The sequence below is a fragment of the Opisthocomus hoazin genome, chromosome 6 (genome assembly GCF_030867145.1).
Source record: "Opisthocomus hoazin isolate bOpiHoa1 chromosome 6, bOpiHoa1.hap1, whole genome shotgun sequence".
Lineage (NCBI taxonomy): Eukaryota > Metazoa > Chordata > Aves > Opisthocomiformes > Opisthocomidae > Opisthocomus > Opisthocomus hoazin.
In genome coordinates this window covers 45,541,070-45,567,252 of record NC_134419.1, presented here as the reverse complement: position 1 = coordinate 45,567,252, position 26,183 = coordinate 45,541,070, and the positions used below count along the sequence as shown (strand labels likewise).

Below are 26,183 nucleotides of genomic sequence, written 5' to 3'. Positions count from 1 at the left end.
TCTCTTAGCGAAAGTGGTAAGGTCACTGTGACCATATGTTGGGGCTTACCGGATCATCTGCCTTAACCTCTCTACGATTATTCTATGCTATGCCCTGTAACTATTTTCTGGTATTCGCCACCTGCGTTTCTATTCCCAAATTTTGTAAAATATTAAGTAATCACTTCTTGTCACTATAAATAGAGCACCTGACCAGAACGAATGACCTGCAAGATACTTTCTGCTATTCCAAGTAAACAGGTATTGTTGGAAGTTTTAATATTAATAATGATTAAAAAAACAAATATATGCAGTTTACAATTTCATGAGCTTTCTTATGGAAGACTTAAGCAGTTGCATCAGAAAAATAAGTTGTTACATCTCAAAACTCACAGCTAATGGAAGCTTTTAAGGACTGTCTCCACATCACCTCATAAACAGGGTTTCATAGTCACAAAAGTAAGTAAAAAAAAATTCCTAAGCAAGTCAAAACAAGCTGAATAGATAAACAAGGGAACTGAAGAAAAACAGTAACAAAAGTCGAGTACTTAATTTAAAAAATGCCTTTTAATATAAATCCGAATACAAAAATAACCCAAACATCCTACATTCATCTCAAACCCTTGAGGTTTTCTCTTATCAATTCCCTGACAATTTGGCAAGTGCTTGTTTTCTCTGTTCCGCAGTCATATACTCACAGGCTTCCAAAATATTTACTATAATTAAAGTCTGTTGAACTGTTTTTGCTTTTACCCATATTCTTCCATTCATTCCCAGCACCAGCTCAAACGGGTACAATTGGGACAACTCCTGAATTATTTCACATTTGGGAGCCAAGAGTCTGTAAACAAGATTAAAAAAAGTCAAGGGAAGAAGGAAGTGGTCACATTTGACAGACATCACATTACTATCGATCAATAACAAAAGCGCAGTACTGGTGTTACAAGAGCTATTAAAGCAACACCAGAAGGTTAGAAGATCAAATTCCATATGCACTCCAGATAGCAACACAGTATCAGATTTTTAATTCTCCTCTCGTATACGCACCTAAAAAAATATAGCACTCATTAGTTTAGTGGTTTTTTCTAATTAGATTCAGAAGTAATACCTGACAAATTTAAAGTGAATTAATACTTTTATAACAATTCTACAATTTAATGAATTCTAAAACCACACTGTTTGACAAAGTGACATTTTTTAAGTGCTATTTGTTAAGTTTGACATCAGAGTTAAAGATGTGTCTTTCAAAACATAACTTCCCTTCTCCTTGAGGAGACAATATTAACAGCAGTAAACATAGAATATTTTGGTTTGAATTAGATGGCAGCATACTTAAAAATAAAATGTCAAGAATATTGTAATACATCTAGGATAAACCAAGCTTCAACAGGCTTTCTTGAAGAAACAAACATATCAAGAATTTGCAGTTCACTTGTAATACACTTGTTTTTTCACTTGCATACAGACAAAATTTAGAAAACAAGCAGAATGGTTGCAAAAATATTTAGTATCAGTTCACACTGACTTCTGACAGGACATGTAAACCAGACAAATCATTACTTCAAAAACCCAGGTATGAAATAGCTGCTCTGCATCTCCAGATTGCTTTTCCAAATACCAACAAAAACCAACAACCCACCACCACCACCACCACAAAGCAACAGAACTTGACTACTATTTATCCATATAAGCTGGTATTCTTTGACAGCCACAAAAATCTTGTATTTACATCAGCGTAAGTAACTCCAAAGTTCACAATACATTTAAAAGCTCATGAAATGGTTCCTGGATTAACATGTCAGTTTTAAATGAAAATACCACAACTGTTTCTTTATCTGTATCCTTATTTTAATGCAATTTCTTTTTCTTTGGAAATCAGAAAATAATGCGTATTGATGTGGAAAGACCCTTTTAATCAGCTGTCAGTCAAATTTACATCCCCCATTAAGCAGAAAAAGGACAGTAAGCATTTCCAATTTTTGAATTCCAAGGTAGTAGGTACATACCTGAAACCCAGGCTTGAATGTCTGATCTCCCCAGGTCAATGGCTTTGTTTTCCATACTGCCTTGGCAACCACACCATTTTTTTTTTTTAACAGGTCACACAACACCATATAGGAGAGCACCTAAATCTCTTATGGGGGGAAATACATGCTCCTTCCAGGTCAATATCCACACCCTATTCAGTAAAACTAGTATAAATACACTAAAACAATTACACACTCTGATTACCGAATTGTCCATGCCGCTCAGAGGAAACAGTTGTGCAGACCGTACCTGCTGTATTACATGTTAAGAGTGTCTACTTACTTTTCTTAGTACTTACTTTCTTATTAGACCTAAGGAAACTTTAAAAAGGAAGCCATCTTGTCCAATTATTCCCATTCCACTTGATCTTCCATTGCTGTCTATACAGACCATCTCTGGTTCCACATCTTTATTTGCTACAAGGAACTGACCATAAATAAGATCTCCCACCTAAACCAAGCAAAAAAACAAAAGTATTAGAGAAGATTGCACATTTGTAAGAAATGTTCAGTTAACAAAGCTCCTCCCATGAGGCCACCAAATAGTTTTAAAACATTGGCGATAGAAAAATAGGTATATTAGGAATAGGTATAATTGGAATTTTCATTTTCTCTTCTTCTACTAAAGAAACACCTGCTAGAAACAGTTATCTTGTATCACCAGTAGAATTTGAAAGATACAAAAAAGTACAGAACTCTACTTCTTTTCTTTTTTAAATACCAAACATGAATTCTTCTTTCTTCTGACTTTAAGGGTATTCAAAGTCTAAGCAACTTGCTCTTGCAATCATTTACCAGGACAAAAATAACAACAATAACAATCATATTAACCTATTTTGGTTTTATTTACAGTCCACTTTTACATTCTGGTGATGTTATTTCAGTTGAATGCAGAAGCTGTGGCATGCAAGTGCCACACAACTGTTCATCACAGTGTTATTAAAAACTCAACCATTTTCTACTAGTATCAAATGGTGTAGAAGCTTCTTTTAAAACCTTCACTTCAGAGTGCTCCCTTGGATGCACACTACTCATGAACTGCATCTACTTCTGGTACTACTACGGGCAAGTTAAAATGTAAGGAGTGAGAAAGCCTGCACCTGACAAGACACCAAACCAGACCAGTTACATGTTCTCTGAAGAAACCTCAGAAGGACCGCAGCCTATTCGTGCCAAAAACCTCTGAGGGGAGCCACAGCGAAACCATCGCAAATAAACCTGCGCTCCACCTCCTACTTCTGGCTTATATAAATGCCTTTAACTAAGAAAAACTACTGCAACGTAACAGAAGCACCCCCAAACAACATCGCTAAAGCATCACCTCCAACCAGGAGAAGTAATGGCAAGGAGTAACGGCTTCAAGCTATGGAAGGGCAAGGAGTAACGCCTTCAAGCTATGCAAGGGCAGATTTAGACTAGATAGGAAGAGGAAATTTTTTACCATGAGGGTGGTGAAACACTGGCACAGGTTGCCCAGAGAAGTAGTGGAGGCCCCACCCCTGGAAACATTCAAGGCCAAGGCTGGACGGGGCTCTGAGCAACCTGGTCTGGTTGAAGATGTCCCTGCTCACTGCAGGGGGGCTGAGCTAGATGACCTCTAAGGGTCCCTTCCAACCCAACGCCATTCTGCGATCCTACGACCGATTACCTGCACGTTCGGCCTGTTCCTCTTCGTGGCGCCTTCAAAAGCCAGGTAGGGCAGCGACGCCTGCTCGCTCCCGCCGACGTCCACCTTGAACACGTCTCCCGCTTTTCCCGTCACGATCCCGATGACGTGGTCGCCCTTCACCGGGACGTACTGCGGACGGCGCCGGGGGGGGGGGGGGACACACAAGAGCGGTCAGGGCCAGCGCGGAGCAGCCGAGGGCCTCCCCCACCACCACAACCCCGGTCTCCCCCCGCGCCCTCACCCGCTTCTGCTGCGAGTCCACCCAGTAGGCGCCGCCCGCCGCCGCCCCGCCGCTCGCCTGCCGCTGCCGCAGCAGGCCGCATTTGATCACCAGCAGCCCGCCCGCGCACCGCCGCAGGCCCGGCCCGCAGAGCAGCCGCCCCCGCGGGGCCGCACCATCGCCCAGCCGCAGCCGCTCCCCTTCCTCGTCGAGGTGCGCGGGGAGGAGCAGCACGTCCCCGGGCAGCACCACCTGCCCCACGCAGTCCTCTGCCACCGCCGCCATGGCCGCCCCGCCGCGTAACGGTCGCACGGCGCCGCGCATGCGCGTCGCCACCACCCTCCTCCAATCGCGTAAGCCTCCCCCCGGCTACGTAGAGGCCGTTGCTTAGCAACCCGGCGCGCGGCCCTGCGCAGGCTCCGTGCGCGGAGGAGCGAGGAGGGAGGCCGCACTTCAGGGCTGGTGCCGGGGAGCGAGCAGCGGGAGCGGGGCTGCTCTCTGGGGGAAGCTGAGCGGAGTGAGCCGAGGGCGGCTGCAGCGCGGGCCGGGGAATTACCTCAGCGGCAGCCCCGCGGGCTGGGGACAGCACCGGGTCCTAACGCTCGTCCGGCCTTGCGGTAACCGAGTATCGGGTGCGTTCCGTGTTTACTGGCACGGAGCCGGTGAAACCTCGTGTGTGCGCAGGGGTTTGCACCGTTCCTGACCGCACAGAGCGATTGCTTCAGGCCCTGGCCTTGCACACGTGTCCTACAGATAGCTGTTGGTTCAAGCTGAAATCTGTCCTTAACCGTTCACAAAACTGCTTCACTGTTCTTCAAATGTCTGTACAGAAGTTTTCTATGTCCTGGTGTGGTTTGGCGTTTTTTACTGTCATGCTGACCTACAATTACCAGCATATTTCCAAACAGTTTCTGAATTATACAAGCCCTAAACAGTAAGGGGGGTTTTGAGCATTTTCACGGAATCACAGAATGGTAGGGACCTCTGTGGCTCACCCAGCCCAACCCCCTGCCGAAGCAGGGTCACCCAGAGCAGGCTGCACAGGACCGCGTCCAGGCGGGTCTTGAATATCTCCAGAGAAGGAGACTCCACAACCTCCCTGGGCAGCCTGTGCCAGTGCTCCGTCACCCTCAGAGGGAAGAAGTTCTTCCTCATGTTCAGATGGAACTTCCTGTGGTTCAGTTTGTGCCCATTGGCCCTTGTCCTGTCACTGGGCACCACTGAAAAGAGCCTGGCCCTATCCTCCTGACACCCACCCTTAAGATATTTATAAGGTCCCCTCTCAGCCTTCTCTTCTTCAGGCTGAACAAGCCCAGCTCCCTCAGCCCTTTCTTCTGCAGGGCTTAGTGTAAATGATCTGTCAGCAGAGCTTTTAAGAAGTAAACCAATATTAAATTAAAAAAACTTTCTTCTATTAATTACTAGCTTAATAAAAGCGTGATGTCATATTCCAGATTTGGTACCTGAGGCAATATTTCTTAAAAACCCTAATTTAATTCTGACGTTGCTGGCTAATGTCTATCTGTTTGTTTTCAGTAGATGTGAATGGAGTCTCAGTATCTGAAGAGATGCCTGGGAAGCTGCTTGAAAAAGGGACTGGCAGAGGTTGTAGAGCGTCAGCCAGCAGATCCAATAGAGTATCTGGCCCATTGGATTTACAATTACAGAAGAATCTTAGATGAAGAAAAAAAGGTGGCTGCGTCTTGGGCAGAAATTTTCATGATAATATAACTAATGCTGTTTCATCTCTATTTTTTTAATTGATTATTTGTTACCTCTGAAATAGAGAATGTTGGAGAGGATTGAGCTGGAGCAAGAACGGGAGGCGGCCCTGGCAGAACTCGAAATGTTAAGAAAAATGAAGGAAGAGGAGCTAATGATCCAGAGGAAACTTGAAGAACAGCATCAGGTTCATAATACTTAATAGTAGATAATTATAAATAGTATGTGATGCTGTGGCATCTTGTAGTGCTCTGTATGCTTCTAATCTCTGTATAATGTTTTTGAGAGAAGGCAGAATAAATTAAGTATTTTAGTCTCACTTTTCTAAATAATAACTGAAATGATTAGTCAGCACATGGGAAGGATAACTTACATACTATGTGGTAAAGTGTTATAAGAAAATGAAGGAGCCTAAGGTAAAAAGCAACCAATTTAAGACTTACCTGAGAAGTAACTTAAAATAAGTAGACTGTCTTCTGTAGTTAATTATGAACAAGAGCTGGTGCAAATAAAACTAGAAATCATTGCAAAAAATTTTGACAGGCCTCCTAAGAGGCCTGGGAGTAATAACCGATCATCGTCTCAAGGTACTTCTATGCAATATCAGTAAGGCATAAAAAGTAATGAGAACGTATACGCAATTATAGAGTTCTGAAAATGGTTGGGAGTCAGTGTATGAAGATTGCATATTTAAGCAGTGTGTATAACCTGATCCAATGAGGTGTGCCGCCTTCTTTCCTTATCTACTTGAGCATTCTGTTGGCAGAAAGCAATTTGAATCCTATACTCTGTGGACTTGAAATAGGAGAAATAAAGATATCCTCTATGTTTCTATCTATCCTTTATAAAGCAGTCATGTGAATTTGGCCGCAGGTGTAACAGCCTCAGTGTTGCTGTAGTACGTTGACATTGTCTGACTGGATTTTTTTTACATGGTTGACTTTCGTGATGTCAAAATCAAAAGTGTAATTTTAAATCTGTGCAGATCTTATTAAGCTTAGGTCTAGTGTAAGATGCATTCATTCTATTTCACTTGCACTTTTAAAATTTGGAATTTACTAATTTGCAGACCAAAAGTTACACGCTTAAGAATTTCTTGAGTCATTTAAAATAATAAATGGAATCAAGAATGTAAGATTGTGTCTAGAGATAATTCACAGAGAATTACAAAAACTGTTTTATGTAAACTATGGAAGAGATGTTGAACAATACTCACGAGACATGTTTTTTAACCTAACTCACAGTTTTGGCTATAGTCACATACTCAGGCATGTTTTGATTATATTTAACAGAAACGAATGTGCAAACTAGTTACTACAACGTGACCATATTTGTAGTAGCTGCTCACAAAATGCTACAGCAAACAATATTCTCTAGGCCACAGTGTTGTTGAATGTGAACGCTTAGATTATGCAGTTTCTGAAGTTTTGATGCAATAGGACTGAGGCGCACAAAGAATAAACACTTTGTATTAGCTGTTTCCAATTGGAAATTGTAAAGGTTGACGATGAAGATGATTGATGTTAATGACATTACTTACCAGTCTTTTCCACAGATTTGATTCTATGTGGATTTATCTGCCTGTGCTAGATGCTATATGAAGAATCGGAGTTTAATCCAAAGTATAGGAGATAATGAATATAGACTGATAAAGAGCATGCGTAATGGGACAGTATCTGAAGTGTGTACACTAATTTCAGTTGTCTGTTTCTTCTGCCTCTGGCTAGTAAAGCCTTTCTATCCATGCGAGTCTAAAACCTCTGAAAATGTAGAGTCAGATAATACTGAAAGGGCTTTAAGTTATTAACATTGCAGTTATGTTTTGTGCTTCCTTTTTTATTTTATTTAAGATTTCAGTAATGAAATACATTGTAAGCAATGGGATGGGGGAGATGAATGTGGGTTTTTTTTCCGTCTGATTCATCCGTTCTTAAACCCATTGCAGGGTCAGCTGCAACAAGAACGTGAGGAGTTGGAACTGCAGAATGAAGACAAGGATATGTTGTTGCAGCAGAAAGATGAAGAGGTTTAAGCCAAAGCTTAGTCAGTGGTTTGAAAATACTGTTAATCAGCTGTCTTTTCCAGATGCAGACACTAAATACAAAACACAAGGCAGAAGCTCGTGGGTGTTGAACTAACACAAATTTTTTTTAAAAAACTGAAAATAGGGAAAGAGTGTCTAACACCTTGCATCCAGTCTGAGTTTTATACTTGAATTTTGGTCTGTTCTAGTAGGTTTATTTAGTTTATATTCAGAACAGAGCATAAATTTACTGCAAAATTTAGTGTAAGGTCAGCTTAGTTGGTGCTTTCACGTGCCTGGATGGTATTTATGTGAAAGTATTATAATTTAAGGATGTATAATTTAAGTGTCTAGATGGTAATGTTTTACTGAGTGTCAGTGCATCTGCTGTACCTGGAAAAGGAACTGTGGTTTGGAATTGGGGTGCCTCTTGATTCTGAGATTCTCCTGGTGTACAGGAATTTATACTAAGAGAAGACTGCCTATATAGATGTCTGTGTACACGTATGGTCTGTTAATGCTATTTCAGCAAAAATATACACTGATAATTGGCATATTTATCGCAACAATACTTTTAATATGAGTATCTCTTAAATTTATGTGGAGCACATCATATTTTAAAGATGCGTATGTTTTTTAGAGCACTGTTAAAATACTGACGGAACATAATTGTAGGAAGATGACAGTATGAAAGTGACAGGATAAATGAATATGTAGAAATGAAAACCGAAATTCCTGTTATTTGGAAAAAAAAAAGGAATAGTCTTAACAAACATACAAAGACCATATTCACATACTAACACATTTATATAGCATGCTTCTAAAGTATGTCCTTTATATTTAATACATAATATCATTTTAAGACATCTGAAATTTTCTCAATAGATAATTGTTTATGACATGGAACACTTTTAACTGAAAACTGGTTTTCATTACCCTAGGAAAATGAAAAGACGATAGCTGAACTTACAGATAGACCTGGAGCGCCTAATTTGGCCAGAGTTGAGGAGCTGGATGAGAATGGACAGTTTGGGGTAAGTGTTTAGAAAGAACAGGGAGTTTATAAATGATTGATTCTTGCAGATTTGCTTTCCGTGCTGACATGTCAAAGGTTAAAACTGTTGCAGTTAAGACTGTGCTGGTCCTTTCAAATGGTTTTAAGGGATGGTATTTTGGCCAACTTAACCTGTTCTCTGGTACAAGTTAAGCCATTCTAAAAGCTTGTATGGTATTGGCTGTCTAAATCCTCAAGATTTGAAATGCCCTTTTGTATTCAGATATGTTACATGCCGAGTTTCACCATCCATGCAGGGGCAGGAGTGACTCTCACACATTGATACAATGCACAGCCAATTCCCCTTTATTGGTCTGCTTGCGTGGTTATATACATTTTTCATATCTGCACACGCGATCACGCTTATTCAGATAGGCTACAGACATAAATCACGCGCTGTTCACGCACCCCTTATGATTGGTAAATATGCACTAATGCCAATAGCAACAGACCACCTCCAAGTCCTTGAACACATCTTGTTTTTGCTAACACACATCATGTGCACTATCAGAACTTTCTCAATTGTTATTCTTAGCTGTCCTTTCCAGCGGCCTGTTCAGCTATGCTAACTGTTTTGCTTAAGCGGCCTAGTCATGCTAACTCTCAAGCTACATCAACCCCAACAGTTACAAATGAAAGTATGAGTATTCTCAGCAAGGAGGCAGCCTTCCTTTGCCGTCTGAACAGTTAGTCATATAAAACATGTACTAAATCACAAAAGATTCCTTGTTTTTTAGTGGTTGAAGTTATTTACTTTTTTCTGGTTGGCGTGAAGTATATTTTTTGTGCAGCAGAATGCACTCTAGTGCAGAGATATCTGAGCAAACTTTTAACAAAAAAGACTGTATGCTGTAGACACACAGTGCTCACTAAGGCTAGGACCTGCTGAGAATCAGGTTATCTGAGCCCTGTGCCAATATGAATGTGCTGCCTTCAGTACTATGCCTATGGCTCTACATTGTGATCCTTAGACATCTTCTGTGCCCATTTTTTTTTTTTTTAATTCCTTTTATCCTTGACAGCTCAGGGAATTGAGAGGGCATCAGTCAGCCTTAATTTACTATAAGGTGTGGCAGTACATTTAACAGATACTACCAACTCCTGCAAAATCACTCAGCTTTATGAGTATTCACTGGTCATAAAGATATTGATATCTGTATGACTTTTTCCAGGTAGAGTATTCCACGTAGTATGACTTGAGATTTTTATATACTAGTTTTAATACGTCGTTATCAGAACCCTTTTTCTTTTATTAGCCTTAATGAGTTTAATTTCTGGTATCAGTAGTGTAATTCTAGCTCAGAATTTCCGTTGCAATATTAATATGCTTTATGCTTAACGTTACTTTAATAACAGCCTGTTTTGTAAGTGTTCTCTAACTACATTTATGAACATGCTCATGACTGTTCTTAAGGTCAGGTTTTCACAGGTGTGTTTTTCACTAAGTTAAATCAGAGGAGTTCTCAAGGTCTTATAGAGCCTCAATTTTTATAGTTTTCTGATAATTACATATTAAACAGTATTCTTGAAGCTTCAGGCATATTTTATGTGTTCTTAAATAAGTGAATTGCAAAACCAGAAGTGAAAATGAGTAGTGAACTTACCTGCTTCTTCTTATATGTGCCATCTTCCAAGTTTTCGTGCCTAAAGTCATTTAAATTTGGATTACATTGGCCTTTGGTGACGTTATTTCAGTTTTTACAGTAATATGTTTGTTGAATTAAACTACAAATTAAGAACAGTTCAATAAAATTAAAATATATAGACTTGTGCTGTTGAAACTATTCTGTTTATCATAATATTTCATTCAGACTCAATGGATTTTGTAAGAGGAGCCTGGTGGTAAAGTTCATCATATTTCACTGAATAGAATAATGCATAATTATATTGATGAATACCAACTTGTCTGTCAAGTGGGTTTTTTATTTTTCTTTTTTCTCTTTTTTTTCAAAGTTTAATTAATACTGGCAACTGATAAAACTTCTTTTTTTGTTTTCAGAGTGTAACAGATCTCATGGTAGAATCAGAACAAGAAAGTTCCCAACAGATCTGAAAGCAGTAATTATATTTTCTACTCCTTACTTGCTGATCCTGAAGTGTAATGTCTTATTTTATGTTTTTTTATATATATAACTGATTTACATACCTGTTGTTTCAGTTTCTGTGCGTTCTGGGTGTTTGTGTAAATTCTTTTAATTCTGGCATGTGATGCTTCCCTTCTTAAAGCATTGTAGCTAACATAGCTGACTCAGAGGAAGAAAACTGCAATTGAAATGAAAGCAGTACCTATATTTTCTACTTATTTCCCATTGATTCTTGAAGTGTAACAATGTAATAATTATAGATATAATTTATGTGTCAGTTATTTTGGAGTAGAGGCTACAATATTAAAATTGGAATCAATATTAAAAAAATAAAAGATTATTGAAAAAGGAGTTTTCAAGGATGTGAATGGTTTCTGATAGAAAGAGGGAATGCTCTGTGGATTAGAAGATGGGGAGAGAGTTCTGCACATCAAACTAGATGCAAAAATCAAATCAGAAGGTCTTCCAATTGATCTGAAAGAGGTAAATTGAACTCTGTGACTCAGTAGACAGACGTACTAAAAGATGTTGTCTGTCGTAGAAATCATGAGGTGCTTTTTGTAACGCTAGGTGTTTGCTCTAGGCTTTATAATAACCTGGTATTAGGTGAGGCACAAGGGTCTGCATATCAGTTTTGATTAGTAAGTCTTAAAATAATTTTTCCTGTATTTGTCTTGAATTTGCAAATCAATAAATTACATCTGTTGTCTTTACTAAATACTGCTATTAGTTCTCAAAGCTTCACTTCTGAAAAGTTTGAGGAATATTTAGCTTGACCCATATTTATCTATAAAAGTTGTAATCCTTAAAGATTGCATTAATTTTTAGAAGAACAAATTTCTGTAATCACTGGTATCTTGGTACAGGTTGTCAAGAATGTTCTGTGTCTGTTCATTATAAATGGGAAAGACACCAGCATTATGAAATCCTGTGCTTCTTGGCTAAAATGTGCCTTTGCATCTCAGTATCTTCTGATAATACAGGTTAGTTGGACAATTAACATGAAGTCATTGCCAATATTATATAATGAAAATACTCGGCATTACAAATTCAGGGCAGAATTAGTGCATTCACTGCATTCTTCTGGTTGGGTTGAAAGAGATTTTTGGGATAATTTCACTTTAATTTGTTTATATTATAGCTAGCTTTAAGGATTTTACTGTTTTTGGCAAACTGTTAAAAATGTCTGTATACCCAACAGGCAAAGGTCAATCGTGTAAGAAATTTTTTTTCTGTTCTAAATAACTTGTTCTGTTCACGTAGCTCATACTAGGCATAATCCTATTAATTTTTAAAAAGGTAAGCACTATTGATTTCTAGTATAACAATTTATTATTTTTCCCTTACAAATAATAAAATACGTTTATTAAAAAAAAATCCTGTTGCCCTCTTTATTGCCATATGGCTTTTTGGACGCTGTTAACTGGCGTGTCTTATATGAACATCTTTAAGATCAAAAGAGTAAAATGTCACTTTTCGGTTATAAATACTTAAAAATGTTTGTGTAACTTTTTAATCAATGAAAAATGGAACTGCTTTTGTGAGTGGGTGATCAGGCTTTGCTAGCTACATTTATTCTGCGTCCGTATAGGTTTGCGATTTCTATGACAGCCAAGAACCTTTTCTGTGGAATGAATATGCCCTTGTGGTCGATATTCCAGTAAACTGATTTTGTGACAGTTTATGATTATATTTATTAGTAACAGTATAGTTATCATACAAATAGTATCATTTTAAGACCACATTTTAAGATACTGCAGTTCCAGTTACATCTCTTAACACTGCATGCACAGCAGCTTCTTGTGCCAGTCTCAAAGGGATGGAGTAACTGAATAAATAGATGGAGTTTCACTTTTGGGCCAGTGTGTATAACTGAATCTTGTTATCTAGATTAAAATTTTCAAAAATTGATAAGTAATGAGTGTCCTTTTACATTTTTATGTCCAATCATGTTGACTGTGAAAATTTCAGCCTCCATATAGGCTTCGCGTTTAATTAGGAAATATGTTCAAGTTGTAAGACAGTATTCTAAAAGCTGCTAGGAAATAATTCTAATTACTACTTCCAGCTTTCATTTTTCATTTAGAACATCATTCTAATGTTGCTTTCATTTTCTGTCTTTTCATAACATTTGTATCTTTGGATTTTACATGTGTGTCCACTAGAGTGCATCCTACATAAACACACTGGTGGCTCGGTCAGTTACAACCCATGAAAACCACAACTTTTGTCATTTTGTTTCAGCTTATTTTCAGCTATGACTTTTTCTTTGTGATCCTGCAGCTCATATTCCCGTTTCTCTTTCTAGACAGGAACTGCGTTTTTGAATGGAAACTTCTATCAGAAAATTGCTTAGCAAGGGTCAAAATAAAATGGTAGATTCCATTTTACCTATTCCTTTGTTGTTATGTACAGAAGGCATAAGTTGTTCAAATGTAGGAATATAATATAGGAATTCCATTTTTTTTCATTATTGGATGTTCATAGACCTAGTGCATTGATCGCCTGCTACAGCTTTATGGGAATTCTTACAGTGGATAGGGGACCAGAGGGTAAACAGTTCTTGGCTCAGTGCTTTCTTAAGGTGCAAAGCAGCCCGTAGGTAACTTGGAAATGTAGTTCAAATCAAAGATGACTTCTGCTTGGATGTCTAAGCCTGGAGGGAAATTAAGGCAGCTTATAATCGTCTTTGCCTTCTCCTTCTGAGCTTTAACCTTCTTTGGAGTATAGTAAACCAGAGCCTGGAATGGGAAGAGAACTACTTTATTTTTCCTGCATGTGATGTGATCCTAGAAGTGTTAACACAATTTAACCTCTGCATAAAATCTAAAGTCATATTTTGAAAAAAAAAAAAATGCAGTTACCTAGTGTAACTTAAGCTCCAGCTTGCATTCCCTTTGAATACATTTTTGTGGAATGAAGAAGATGGAATTCAGAGGCAGATGATGGAAAATGTTGCTGAAAATAGGATGCGAAATACTGACAGAAGATTTATGAAACTGTAATTTTTCCCTTCTTCAGAATAGGAGCAGACTTATTTAGACTGCTATTAGACCCCACATACAGATCCTCCAAAGAACGTGCTGGTAGTAACGTGCCCGTTCACAGCTGTTCTCTATTCCGGCAATACTGAAGCATAAGGATGAAAACAGATCTGAAGCCCAGAATAGGACAAAATGAATCAGAGTAACTATCAGTCTGCTCACACAGATGGAAACTCAACTCTGCAGTGTGAGAAGCTTTTCTCCTAGAAGGAGGTATACATGTTGCAGCAAGCACGTTTCAATGTTACCTTTTAACAGAACAGGCTTTATTAAGGTGTCCGTCTCCTTTTATGATGGGTGATTTTCCTTCACGGTCTGAAGGAACTATCTTATCTTTTTGTAAGCAAAAGTTTTATATAGGAATTTGCTAGTGGTGATGAATCAGATTAATTAGCCTGGATTAAATGTAAAATTTAATGGTATGAACTTTGCTAGCTAGTACGGTTTACTTATATTTGAAGTCAGCTATTAATTGCTTTACTTCTGTGAAGTTTTTCCTGTACTTAGGTTAGATAAAGAACAGTGTTGTCTATTGACTACAGCTAGAAAAGAGTCTAGTCCTGTTATTTGCTGATAAGGATTGGTCTACTTTTTAAAATATCTTACCAGTACGCTTGTTTGTTCTTTTTACTTTTGTTTTCTGGCATTACCATTACAAACCGTCATGCAGTCTTTGTGCTTCACACTTGTGTATTTGTTTCAATTCGCATGATGGAAGAAGCTATCCTATTACAAACATTTATATCGCTATTATTGGGCTAATAATGGAAGGAAGGCATGGTAGAGGAACGTGTCATTTAAAGGAGCTGTTACAGTGTAGCAAAATTTTAAAGAAGCAGAAGACTGATTCACAGATTTTGAGAGTTCTTGGATGTATATCCAACTTAAATGCTGTGGGCCTTCCCTACTAACCTGCACCTTGTAGAATCATTATCATAAACCAAAATCAGTGTTTAACCTTCATCAGAGGCCAGAATTGTTGTCATTTGTACTGTTTTATTTGAAGTAAGTTACTTTAGAAGATCCTACATCATGAGAAATTATGTTCACTAGGGCCTGTGTGGAGATGCTGAGTGCTTCCATTTTATCTTGGTTGTCGGGCACCCAAAATCAATGGCCATTTTGAAAAAAAAGTTGAGGCAACCTTTTCCTTAGGTTAGTCCTTTGACTGTATGGACATGAGTTAATTGAGGGGGAGGTTAAAAAAAAAAAAGTGATTATGTTAAACAATTTTATTATCAACACCAAGCAATTTTGTGTTATCACCTGAGAGTAGCTCCACAGGCAAATGATCAAGTAATGCAATAAGTAGAGAATGTTGCCATTTGCTTCTTGTTGATTAATCTTATTTGAGTTGTTATCTATTACAACAACTGTATTGATGTCTCTACTGACACGAAAATACCTACTTCACTAAAAATTTAAACTCTTCCCCATCATTTTAATCTGGTGTAACTTAAAATTTCAGTGTACTTTAAACGATGATGTGAAGCTTGGGTTTGATTTAGAAAAAAAAATTAATATTTAGGAATATCATACCAAAGTTACCAGAATAATCTTACCTTCTCTAAGGAGTATTTAGAAGGTTTAGGAATCTTTTAACAAACTCTCCAAGGAGATTTTGCCACTTTCTGCATGTAGTTATTCATGGATCTCAACAGCAGTTGCTATTATAAAGGATTTTTTTAGTTTTCCCATAACCTTGGGAAAGTAAGCACGAAAAATATGTGATTTTAGTTTGATGCAAGAACCTGTTGGTATTTGAGTTCAGCAAATTGTATTCTGGACAAAAGAAATTACTCAGTAGTTCCTCTATAATTTAGATGTAGCAGATTCCAGAGAAAGAAATTAACTTTTTCTGAGGAAGGAGGAGGAGGTATGTCTGAACTTGATCGGTATCTTGGTTAGTCTCTTTTTCTTAATGAACTGAATCATATTTTCAGCTCTATAATGGAGCTGGTTGTTGTTTTGTTTCCAAAAAATATTTGAAGCAAAACATTTTTTTGGGCACTGAGGAAGCAGTCTTCCAAGGATCTCAATTTTATTCTCATTGAAGTTGCTGAAAAAGCTGTGGTTGAAGTCACAAGAGGATCAAGCTCTCTAATAACATGAGCATGAGTTCTACCTCCAAGAAGGCATTTCCTATTTATTAAACTTGTAATATACTTAATATTAAAACATGAGAGAATTGATTAACTCAAACTATGCGTAGAGAAAGATACTGCAGAAGAAAACAGAGGTGAATTGTTGTGGGGAGGGTGGGAGAGAGGAAACGATCAGATAATAAATAATTCCCTTTGCAGCAGAGGGGCACTGCAGCTCCTCTTTGCTCGGTTTCCAGCCACATTCCTGGGAGTGTGTTGGGCTTCTCCAATCATTCTGCTTCATTTCTACTCCACCTCCTGACTGTACTTTCTTCCAGAAATGACTGGCTGCATGCAGACACACCTGTATTTGGTTCATTATTATCTTAAGCAATTACAGTTTTGCCACTGATGTATTTAGTAGATAAGTTTAAAAAATGCTATTTATTTAGCCGATAATTGTAACCCCAGAAACAGGATCTGTTGTTTGTTTCATTATAAACCTAGCTGCACTGAAAAGTTACCCTTAGGCACCAACAGCTGACGATTTCTAGAGCTGGGACTGCTGTGAAGTTCTGAGGCAGCTGTTCTTCAACATTTTTTCAGTGGGCATATGCATCTGAGTGGAGCCTGTAGGAAAAAACGCACCACTATTTTGTTTCCCACTTGAGCTTGACTGAAGTATTACTGTATTTGCTTGTATTTTAAACCTACTGAGTCAGGTTTCTTGGCAAGAACGATGAGCAGTCATCCCCCTGAAACGCTTAACTATTCTCTTATCTTGATCGTGTTTTTACAGATGCTGATCTCTTAATATCTTTAGGTTAAATGTTTTCACCACTGCTCGGGTGTAGGCCACAGTTAACTCAAACACATATTCCCCTTACCATTTTTATGTGACTTTTCTAGCTTTTTTTTTTAAACGATCACTTGGAAACTCAGCATAGTTACATGATGTATGAATCTGTCTTAGAATTTGCTCAAGCTTTGCATGGCCCAAAAAATCAGGGGAGTGGAGCCAGACCTATATATTTATACACTTGGCCTGACTCAACATGAAATAGAGTACTGTAAAGGCAGGCTTCCTTTTTTGCTGCAGTTTCTTCAGATGTCTCTCTGGCAGCTACATCTGTCTCTGTGACTACACTATTCCGTGACTACAAGGAAGTTGCCACTTGTAAGTGTGGTAAGCTTATGCAGCTGGGACCAATGCACCAATATTCTTTTTACACTTTTTTCAACCAAAGGACCATCTAACCTTTTTAAAAAAAAAAATCCATTGATTGTTCTGCGTTTTGCCTTGTTTGCTAGGATAAGTAAATTCCTAGTATTAAGTCAAGTAAAATTTTATTGCATGCACTATTTCAATGTTGTAAACACGGTAAAAGAAACCTGCAGCTTTGAATATGTTCAAATATTTGTGAATTCAAAATCTGGAAATGAATTCTGTATTCTAGTTTTCTGTCTTTGTAGAGAATATTTTAGTTTCTAAGCACATCAGGTCTGTGCTTACTGAACTTACTGGCAGGACTCCCACTTGGGTCCTGGCAAAACATTCATGCCAGTTGCGTGGGAATGTCTGTATGTGTCTTAAAAATAATTACACATTGCAATCGCTTTGCTGACCTTGCTTCTAAAGACTTACAGAATCCAAGTGACATATTTTATGGTACAGCAGAGGTGAAGAGGTAACAAAATAGAACTGATCACCCAAAACCTCCAAATGCCTTGTCCATTGCTGTTGGAATGCTAAGCCATTGGTAGCAATTGGGAGGTGTCTAATAATAAACTGCAGTGTAGAGTTACCACTAGTTTTCTCATTAGCTGATATTTCTAAAGACACAGAAAAGAGGATGTCTTAGAAGAGCTGGTTTATGATGGGTGCTAATTTCAATACTAATTTTCAAAAGCAGAAAATGTGATCTTTCACTTCACTGGCTATACCTCCCAATATGTATGGGTCAAATGCTTTTTCTTTGAATATTTGATAGGTTTTTGGTTATGACAGATCTGTTCTGTATTTTCTGGTTGACTTCTTAGCTAACTGTTGAGAGGCCAAAGGCAGCACTGGTGTTTAACTACAACCATCATGGGTTGTGAACATAAGAAAGGAGCAGTATCAGGAACCCTGTAAGCTGTCAACCTCAGGAACAGGAAGCAATCCTCTGCCTAGGAAATGGAATCAGTGATTGGTATGAATTTAGGAAAAATAGGCGCTCCTCAAATCTATTAGTAGGAAAAGCTGTAAGAAGGAAAAAGAACCAAGGGATGAGAAAATAGTGGAGTGGAAAAGGAAAAAGATAGACGCTAAGAGCAGCTCATGCACATGTTTAGCTATGAGCTACTACCAGTGGGTACCCTATGTACCCATGTAGGCTGGGGTGTAGACTGGTAAACAGAGTAGGTGGTAGTTCTGCCCTTCTCCTTCCCTGCCTAGTAGAGCTGCAGGCTTCAGTTTCCCTTTACAGGACTAAAACTGGATGTGCTTTCTTGGGAAGACCTCATGTTGCTGGTCCATTTCCTAGAGTACTATGATTTTCGCAAAGGGCATAACTTGAATAGTCTGCAGAAATGAAAAAAATTATTGATCTTCACTCTTAAGAACCAAATTTTGACTTTTATAGTCTTAATTCACATTGGAAACACTGACACCAGATCATATTCAGGAGGTTTTTTTGTTAGTTTTAGTGCTTTTTGCATGTTTCAGTACAACTGATAAGGTGTGACATTCTTAGTCCTGACATTTATCTTTGCTAGAAGTGTTCTTGTGGCTGAGTGTTAAAACAAGATTATTACACCTCACGAGTCCCAATTTAGTTCTTAGCTAGACCTAGTGCCATTTGGCAGAAGGGTAAAAATTTGCCCTCACAGAAAAGACAAAGTTGTTACACATCTACTTCAAGCAGAAGAACCTGGGTTGGTTCAACGTTCTTTGGTGGTCCTTTGTATTTTCCAGCAGAGAGCAAGTAGGCTGTTAGTCACAAAGAACATGGGGAATAAGAAACTACTATGTGCATATGTCTTTGTTACTAATCATTTTGGAAGGATCATGAAAAGATTCTCTTTCTTCTGTTTTTAAACTTTGATAATCCTGCACGTGACTTTTTAAAAAATTGCTTTTTAAGAAGGATATTACTTGCATTTCACTCTCGTGATAAACATTTGTTGCAAAATCAGCGGCATAGATTACAAGAGTCAGTTGTGCACTTAGCTCAGTACATATGAAAGTTTATAACAACAATTGTAATGAGCTCCACGATACTATCTTTAAAGTTTAGAGCCTAATTATTCTAAGCACCTCAAACTCATCTATCTCATTTCAAGGTATCATCACAATTAGGTGCTTTCAAGCATCCTGTGATGTCAAAATACTTATTTAGAGATGGAGAAAGTAATAGGAAAAATTCCTTATGCTGTAGAAAAAGTATCTGGACAAATATATATTTATGTATATGGAAAAAAAATATTTGCAGAGACCTCTTAACAGTTTTGGAAAATAAATCCAACACAAAGATTGGTGAGGGCGGGGAAAGGAGCATGGGGATATCCTGCACTGCATGTCTTGTGAGTTTTTGCTGACATTCGCCAGAGTTTCCTCAACACAAAATTTCAAAGCTAATTAAAAAAATCCAAGGCAGGATTTCTGGAATGCTATTTAAAATGTCAGTAGCACACAGTAATAGATGTTGGACTCTTGTTTGTCTTGTCCTAAGACAATTTATTTATTTACAAATGTGGAAAAAGTACTGAGACTTCTAATTTGTTTCAGAGTATCATAATGATACTGTGAGATTGCGACTGTGTCTATAAGCCTGAAGATCTTTTGGTGAGATTGAAATTTTCTGTTCCATAGTCCGTCGATGAAAGGGAATCTGTAGAAATGTTTGTGTGCTTTGGTTACTGTACGCATTTTTGTCTAGTTATCATTTATATACTTGTGTTGATTGATGCTACATACCCTTCATCCATTGTCTAATGTCCCCTCTTTAGACAGATATCTAAGAATATTTTTGGCTGCACTTTGTTGCAGACTTGTTTATCTGAAACTGCTAAATGACTAGTTGCAGTAAAATCTTTCAGACATAGATGAAAGATAATGATGCTTGCGGTTTGCTAAAATGTTTGCCCAAGTGAAGGATGTGAAATTGCTGCTTGAATGGCAACCTTTCTTGGCTGAACCAGCTGTGGTAACAAGGTCAGGTTCGGGGATTTCTGAAAGATGTCACCAAGCAGGTTATTTAGCTAGCAGTTTCCTGCAGACCTCGGAGTAGCAGCAGTGTATTTGAGCTCTGTAGCAGTGATGGTGGGAGCATTTCTGAAAAGGCTGTGAATAACCCATGGCTAGGAATCATGACTGAAAAAGTTGCTGGATGTATGTTGTCTCTTTTTCTCCAGATAGCCATGCAAGCCTAATTCTGGAGCTCACAGAGTAGTGCAGTTGTTTTCATTCATGCAAAATGAATGTAAAATTCTGCTAAGTGTTATTTACTGGATTAGTACGGAGTGTGTAAGTAGATGTGTTTGCCTGTATAAAGCAGTTCAACTATGTAAATATTTTCATTGTGAGTATAAAAGTAGTACATCTGCAAATATTGGTTATTGTTTCACTTACGCTATGCAGACAGGGTAGATTTATGAAGGTTTTTGATCACTGAATATTTCAGAGAAGTAATTACAGTCCTATACCACATGAAAGAAGTGTCTCTTTTGGCATTATATATCTAGAAAAAGTAAAAAAATGTCTGAATTTAACCTAATGTTCCTTGTCAGGAAGCCAGAATTTAAGAATTCCACAACTGTTCTTGCAGATAGGTTCCTGAAACCTGATTTCATGTACTAGAGTCAATATTTGTTTCAAAGTCCAAAGACCACCGGTACTGTAAACATCTGTGAATTGCTGCAGCACTCTTGGGTAATGACTGTTTAAATGCATCAGTGTGTTTCCTACGGTACTGAGGAAATCGTAATGGTTTACATATATACACTAATAACGTCACAAGGCACGTGAAAGCAGAAGATCATACAGATCCCAAGCTGCTGGCAGACAGCTGGAGTTGCCCAGCCAAATTGTTTTTGAGATCTAGATCTATGGCTGTAACGGGGTTTAGTCTGGACGGGTGATCAGACCTGTCATTAACAGCAAGGAGTCCTAACTATTCCCCCAGAAAGAAACTGCGGCTGTGTGCATATCTGATGTGTGGTCACGCCCCACGCAACTGAAATTAAGGGTTGTGCTTTGTTACGTGTCAGATGACAATCTTTTCCGAGCCGAAAGAATGACCGTAGCAACTGGAAAAAACATCCAGGGAAATACGTGGATGGCTTTCTGTAAGGCTAAAGGGAGACCATTTCTAATTGAAGGCTTTTCCATTCCTGTCCAAGGCATAACTTTAACAATTAATGGATTAATTTATTACATTTAGCATAATATCTTGTGAGCAAAATGCTAAATCTGGAAGTTATGCACTGTTACAATTGCAAACTAAAAAAGCTTTTTGCTGTGTGAGATGAACATGGAATAGGGCTCTGTTCTTTCTCATCTACTCCCTCATCATTTGTGGAGGACCCAGAGAATTTGTGACTCTGTTGTAATAGGGCTACCCATAAGGAGGTAACACAAACACTTCTACGTTGCTCTGTAGAGCTTGTAACTTTAATAGTAAAAACTGCCAAAGACTAAAGGCAGAACGAATTATATGCCAGTGTGGTTTAACACTGTTTAAATGACGCAATAAAATCCTATCACTGTAAGGGAAACCTTTAACTAATCTCTTTCTTTTTCCACCACTTCTGATACAACATTTTATGAAGACTGATTAGAAAACAGAGACTTCTTTATCATTATTGTGCAGGAAACAGGTTTCTGTCTATGAGGTGTTAAAAGATGCCTGTGTTTGTAAGCAAGGGTTTACAGCACCCTGAGGAATGGTCTTAAGGTTGAGACATAAACATTTAGTACTTTTATTAAGTGAATAAATTGAAAATTAAGTTGTATTCAGTTCTGCCTAGTGTCCCAGTTCTGGGGAAATAATGCTCCTAGTGAAATTAGTACCAAGACTACAGCTAACTTTAACTGAAGCAGGATTTAGCCCCCAAAGTAGCTTTAATTATTTCTTAAGGAGCAACTCAAACTTATTACTTCATGTCTAAGGCCCTGGCACATGTTACTTCATGACATGGCCATGAGCAACCTGTTCAAGTTGGTCCTGCTTTGAGCAAAGGGTTGGACTAGAGACCATCCAGCCTTAAACATTCTATGATTCATTGATGTGTTGTAAACACAGAATTCGAGGTCAAACAGATGGAAAGAGGACAAGCATATGGGAGAGGAGCAAAATTAATTATTTTCTTTGATGTTAGTAATGAAAGAACCTGGAAACACTTCTTAGGGAGTGGAAGGGAAGGAAGATGGGAGACATAGCAGAGGATCTCTCTGAAGCTGAAGTAACTGTGGAATAAGTTACATAGAATGCACACCAAGAAATTGCTGTGAGTGGAATTGGTATTCACTCAAAGTTATAAGAAAACTCAAGAATAAAAGAGCTGAATTGCTTCAGGTATGGTGTGCAGAGGTTGCAGGAGGTCCCATACTCCAGAGAAGGGGAAAGGTGATATGAAATTACAAAAGCTGCGTGATAAACACTCATCTCAGAATACGTACTACCTCCTTTCCTTCTACAGTCGCAACTTTTTTTCCTGCCCCCCCCCCCGTATTTATTTTACCCTGAATATTTATAGGCCAGTGAAATTCTACACCTGCACATCTGAGAGGCCTTGAGCCTCTCTCATTTTCAGGTAATACTAGATAGAGGTGAGAGTTCTGAAGCAGGTGGGAGTTCTGTGTTCAGTTCCTGATGTTCAAGCTCTATTGCTCTGACCTGGCTTGTCATTCTTCTTGTGAAAGAAATAAACCCAGCTAAACAAATCTTTCTTAAGTTAATTTTAAAACCAAAACAAAATATCCACCTCTCCCAGCCCAAAATGTACAGGCTAGATCAAGTCTTTTCACCAACAAACCAAAAAGCGCTCAAAGACATCCCTGTGGGGCTTACATAATTTTAATTTAGTGCTTATTTCTAATGGGAAAAAAGATGAAATGCAGTAACTTCTTGAAAACATGCTCTTTGTATTGTATGAACTACTCCTAGTAAATAGCACAAATGAAGCTAGTATTAAAGTTGTTTTTGTTGACACCTGGAAAACTGTTTTATTTCCACAGGCATAATTTAGGAGTAAATTCCTTGCATGATTTGGTAAAGTGAGAATAAAATAGCAAGACAAGAAACTTAGCCTGTTTAAACAGTCAACTTCAGTAAAAAAAAGTCTTATCTGATGATAAAGTTGAGAGAACAAACCAGATGTATTTAGGAAAACACTTTCCTGTGTGTTGAATGCATGAAATATTTCTGTATATTGTTAAAGTTAAGTGTGTTTGTGTGCTTTAATGATAATCACAGAATCACAGAATCACAGAATAGTAGGGGTTGGAAGGGACCTCTGTGGGTCATCTAGTCCAACCCCCCCGCCGAAGCAGGGTCACCTACAGCAGGCTGCACAGGACCTTGTCCAGGCGGGTCTTGAATATCTCCAGAGAAGGAGACTCCACAACCTCCCTGGGCAGCCTGTTCCAGTGCTCCGTCACCCTCAGAGAGAAGAAGTTCCTCCTCATGTTCAGACGGAACTTCCTGTGCCTCAGTTTGTGCCCATTACCCCTTGTCCTGTCACTGGGCACCACTGAAAAGAGCTTGGCCCCATCCTCCTGACACCCACCCTTCAGATATTTGTAGGCATTTATAAGGTCCCCTCGCAGCCTTCTCTTCTTCAGGCTGAACAAGCCCAGTTCCCTCAACCTCTCCTCGTAGTGGAGATGCTCCAGTCCCCTCACCATCCTTGTAGCCCTCCGCTGGACTCTCTCCAGTAGCTCTTCATCCTTCTTGAACTGGGGAGCCCAGAACTGGACACAGTACTCCAGATGAGGCCTCACCAGGGCAGTGTAGAGGGGAAGGAGAACCTCCCTTGTCCTGCTGGCCACTCTCTTCTTGATGCACCCCAGGATCCCATTGGCCTTCTTGGCAGCCAGGGCACACTGCTGGCTCATAGTTAACCTGTCGTCCACCAGGACACCCAGGTCCCTCTCCGCAGAGCTGCTCTCCAGCAGGTCCACCCCAAGCCTGTACTGGTGCATGAGGTTGTTCCTCCCCAGGTGCAGGACCCTGCACTTGCCCTTGTTGAACCTCATCAGGTTCCTCTCTGCCCAGCTCTCCAGCCTATCCAGGTCACGCTGAATGGCAGCGTGATTGATGTAATTGTAGTTTTAAGTTACTGTGAAGTGTGTGCTCTCTACAAATCAAGTCATTGTCCTTTGCATTTGAAAGTTGTGGGGAGAGAGGCAAATTACATAGCTGAAGCAATGGTTTTCCCATGACTGATTCTTGTCATGTAGAAGTTCTTCAGAGTGCTTGATACAATTTCCTCCAAACTCAAGAGCAGTCACCTAGAAGTTACCATGGTGGTGAAACAACAGTATGAGTGAATGAGTCTAAACCTGTACTGCTTGCACTTCTGCAGCTGAAGTGAGGATAACCAGGTCTTAAGGATACCTACTTTCTTCCTTCCCCTTCTGCTGTGATAGTTAGAATTGTTTTAGCTGTAAGCTATTAGCTCAAATTCATTTTCTTGTTTCTACAGGTATCATTCACCCATGTAGGCTCCTTTCTTGGTGGTTTATGACATAAATGGGACATCAGTAGAGACAGTTAGGGAGATAGAAAGGAGTAAGAAAAAGGGAAAAAGAAGAAGAAAGGTGTTGTGTTTTAACAAAAAGGGTAGAAGCAAGGCAAAATGAAGGAAAGGGCGTAGAGGAGAAAAGCAGATAAGGGTGGGAAAGGAGAAGGTGAGCAAGTAAAGCGATCTGATGAGTATGTCATGAGAGGTCTAGACAATTTATCAGTCATATCTGTCTAGAGAATAAGCAGCATCAATAGCAATCATTCATAAAATTCTTTCCTCAGTTATATCTTGTTCACTTCATTATCGAGGCTTTCTCATGGCTGCAGTAGTTTTCTATGTTTTCATAGTTTTCTATGCCTTCTGACAGCTGTGAAGTGTTGTATGAACTGGAAGTGGGGTAACTTTGCAGAACTGCTATGAGTAAAAGTAGCAAAAACATGGGATGGTGCCAAATACGAAGAGACTTATAGTTAATAGAAACATTCATATTGGTATTCCAGTGGTTGGGATTGACGTTATAGTCAATATGAATAAATACTTGGAGCAAAATAGAAGGACAGTGTTATTTTTACATTGCGATTTTTCCGTCCTTAGCCTCATTTCAAAGCACAGGAGTCACATTGTTTGAGAGGATTTTGCTGTTAGGTATCTTCTCAGTAAAGGTCATAGAATATAGTCAAAAGACACTTAACACAATGATGGGCAATATCCAAATTATGAAGAGATTTGTAGAGAAAATTGCTTTCTTAGGGCTCAGTCCCACAAAGGTGTCGAGTGTGGCAATAAAGTTAACAGAAAATTTGGAAGCCTGTTACATTGACTGATGAGTCATTATCAATAAAATGGAACAGGAAAAAACGCTGATGTCAATCGTTATTTTACTATCATCCTTTTTTTTCCTCCTTTGTGTAGGCAGAAGATCGGTGCCGAAAAGACATGATGGTAGAGCAGTATCTTACCTTTTTACAAATGTTTAACACAGGAGGATTGTCTGTAGGATTAGAACGAAAACTTTTACACGTACAAAAAGAGTTTTTGTCAGACATGTTTCATCCATTCACATCGTGTCTTTCTGTGCTCCGATAGAGAAAAAAATTTTGCATGTAAGAATGAATGCTTAGTACTGGTACTATTTTACTTTAAAAGTTTATATAATTTTTGAAAGTTACCCATTAACCAGGGTTAATATAATTAGTTACACTTTGGTCTTCTATTTTTTTTACAAATTCTGTTTTTCCAGGTGTTGTTAATGTGTAATTTATTCAGGCTGGAATAGTATCTTTGTATCAGTGGGGTGAGGACAGTTTACTCCAGAGAAAGCTATGCCTCAGAACATGTGTCTGGTGTGTGAATTCCGCATTTTTAAGTGCAACCAGTGCTTTTTATTCCATGAAATGAATTCTGTGCAACAGAAAAACAAAGAAAATGTCTTTGAAATGAATAATTCCATGTTCAATGATAATTAGAGAGAGGCCAATGCTACAGCAGATTACTGGTGAATGTTCACAGGCATTGCTTATTGTTTTCAGGAATGTAGGCAGAATGTG

General features: G+C 38.7%; 2 protein-coding genes across 3 annotated transcripts; one reads left to right on the top strand and one right to left on the bottom strand.

Moving 5' to 3' along the window:
• Positions 1–524: 524 nt before the first annotated feature.
• Positions 525–4,234, bottom strand: EXOSC3 (exosome component 3). The gene is made up of 4 exons (XM_075422979.1): positions 3,917–4,234; positions 3,655–3,804; positions 2,306–2,457; positions 525–820 (listed from the first exon to the last, which is right to left on the bottom strand). Exons 1-4 carry the CDS (start codon positions 4,217–4,219, stop codon positions 619–621), a joined length of 807 nt encoding a protein of 268 aa, XP_075279094.1. The 5' UTR covers positions 4,220–4,234; the 3' UTR covers positions 525–618.
• A 58-nt stretch (positions 4,235–4,292) lies between these two features.
• Positions 4,293–12,145, top strand: LOC104333633 (DPY30 domain-containing protein 1). 2 transcript variants are annotated; one of them, XM_075422981.1, is made up of 6 exons: positions 4,293–4,527; positions 5,432–5,587; positions 5,682–5,804; positions 7,563–7,643; positions 8,582–8,674; positions 10,694–12,145. In XM_075422981.1, the coding sequence occupies exons 2-6, from the start codon at positions 5,441–5,443 to the stop codon at positions 10,745–10,747; spliced, it is 498 nt and encodes a 165-aa protein (XP_075279096.1). In that variant the 5' UTR covers positions 4,293–4,527; positions 5,432–5,440; the 3' UTR covers positions 10,748–12,145. The 2 variants fall into 2 exon arrangements, with proteins under 2 accessions (XP_075279096.1, XP_075279095.1); XM_075422980.1 differs by having other exon boundaries at positions 4,294–4,527; positions 5,435–5,587.
• Positions 12,146–26,183: the final 14,038 nt, after the last annotated feature.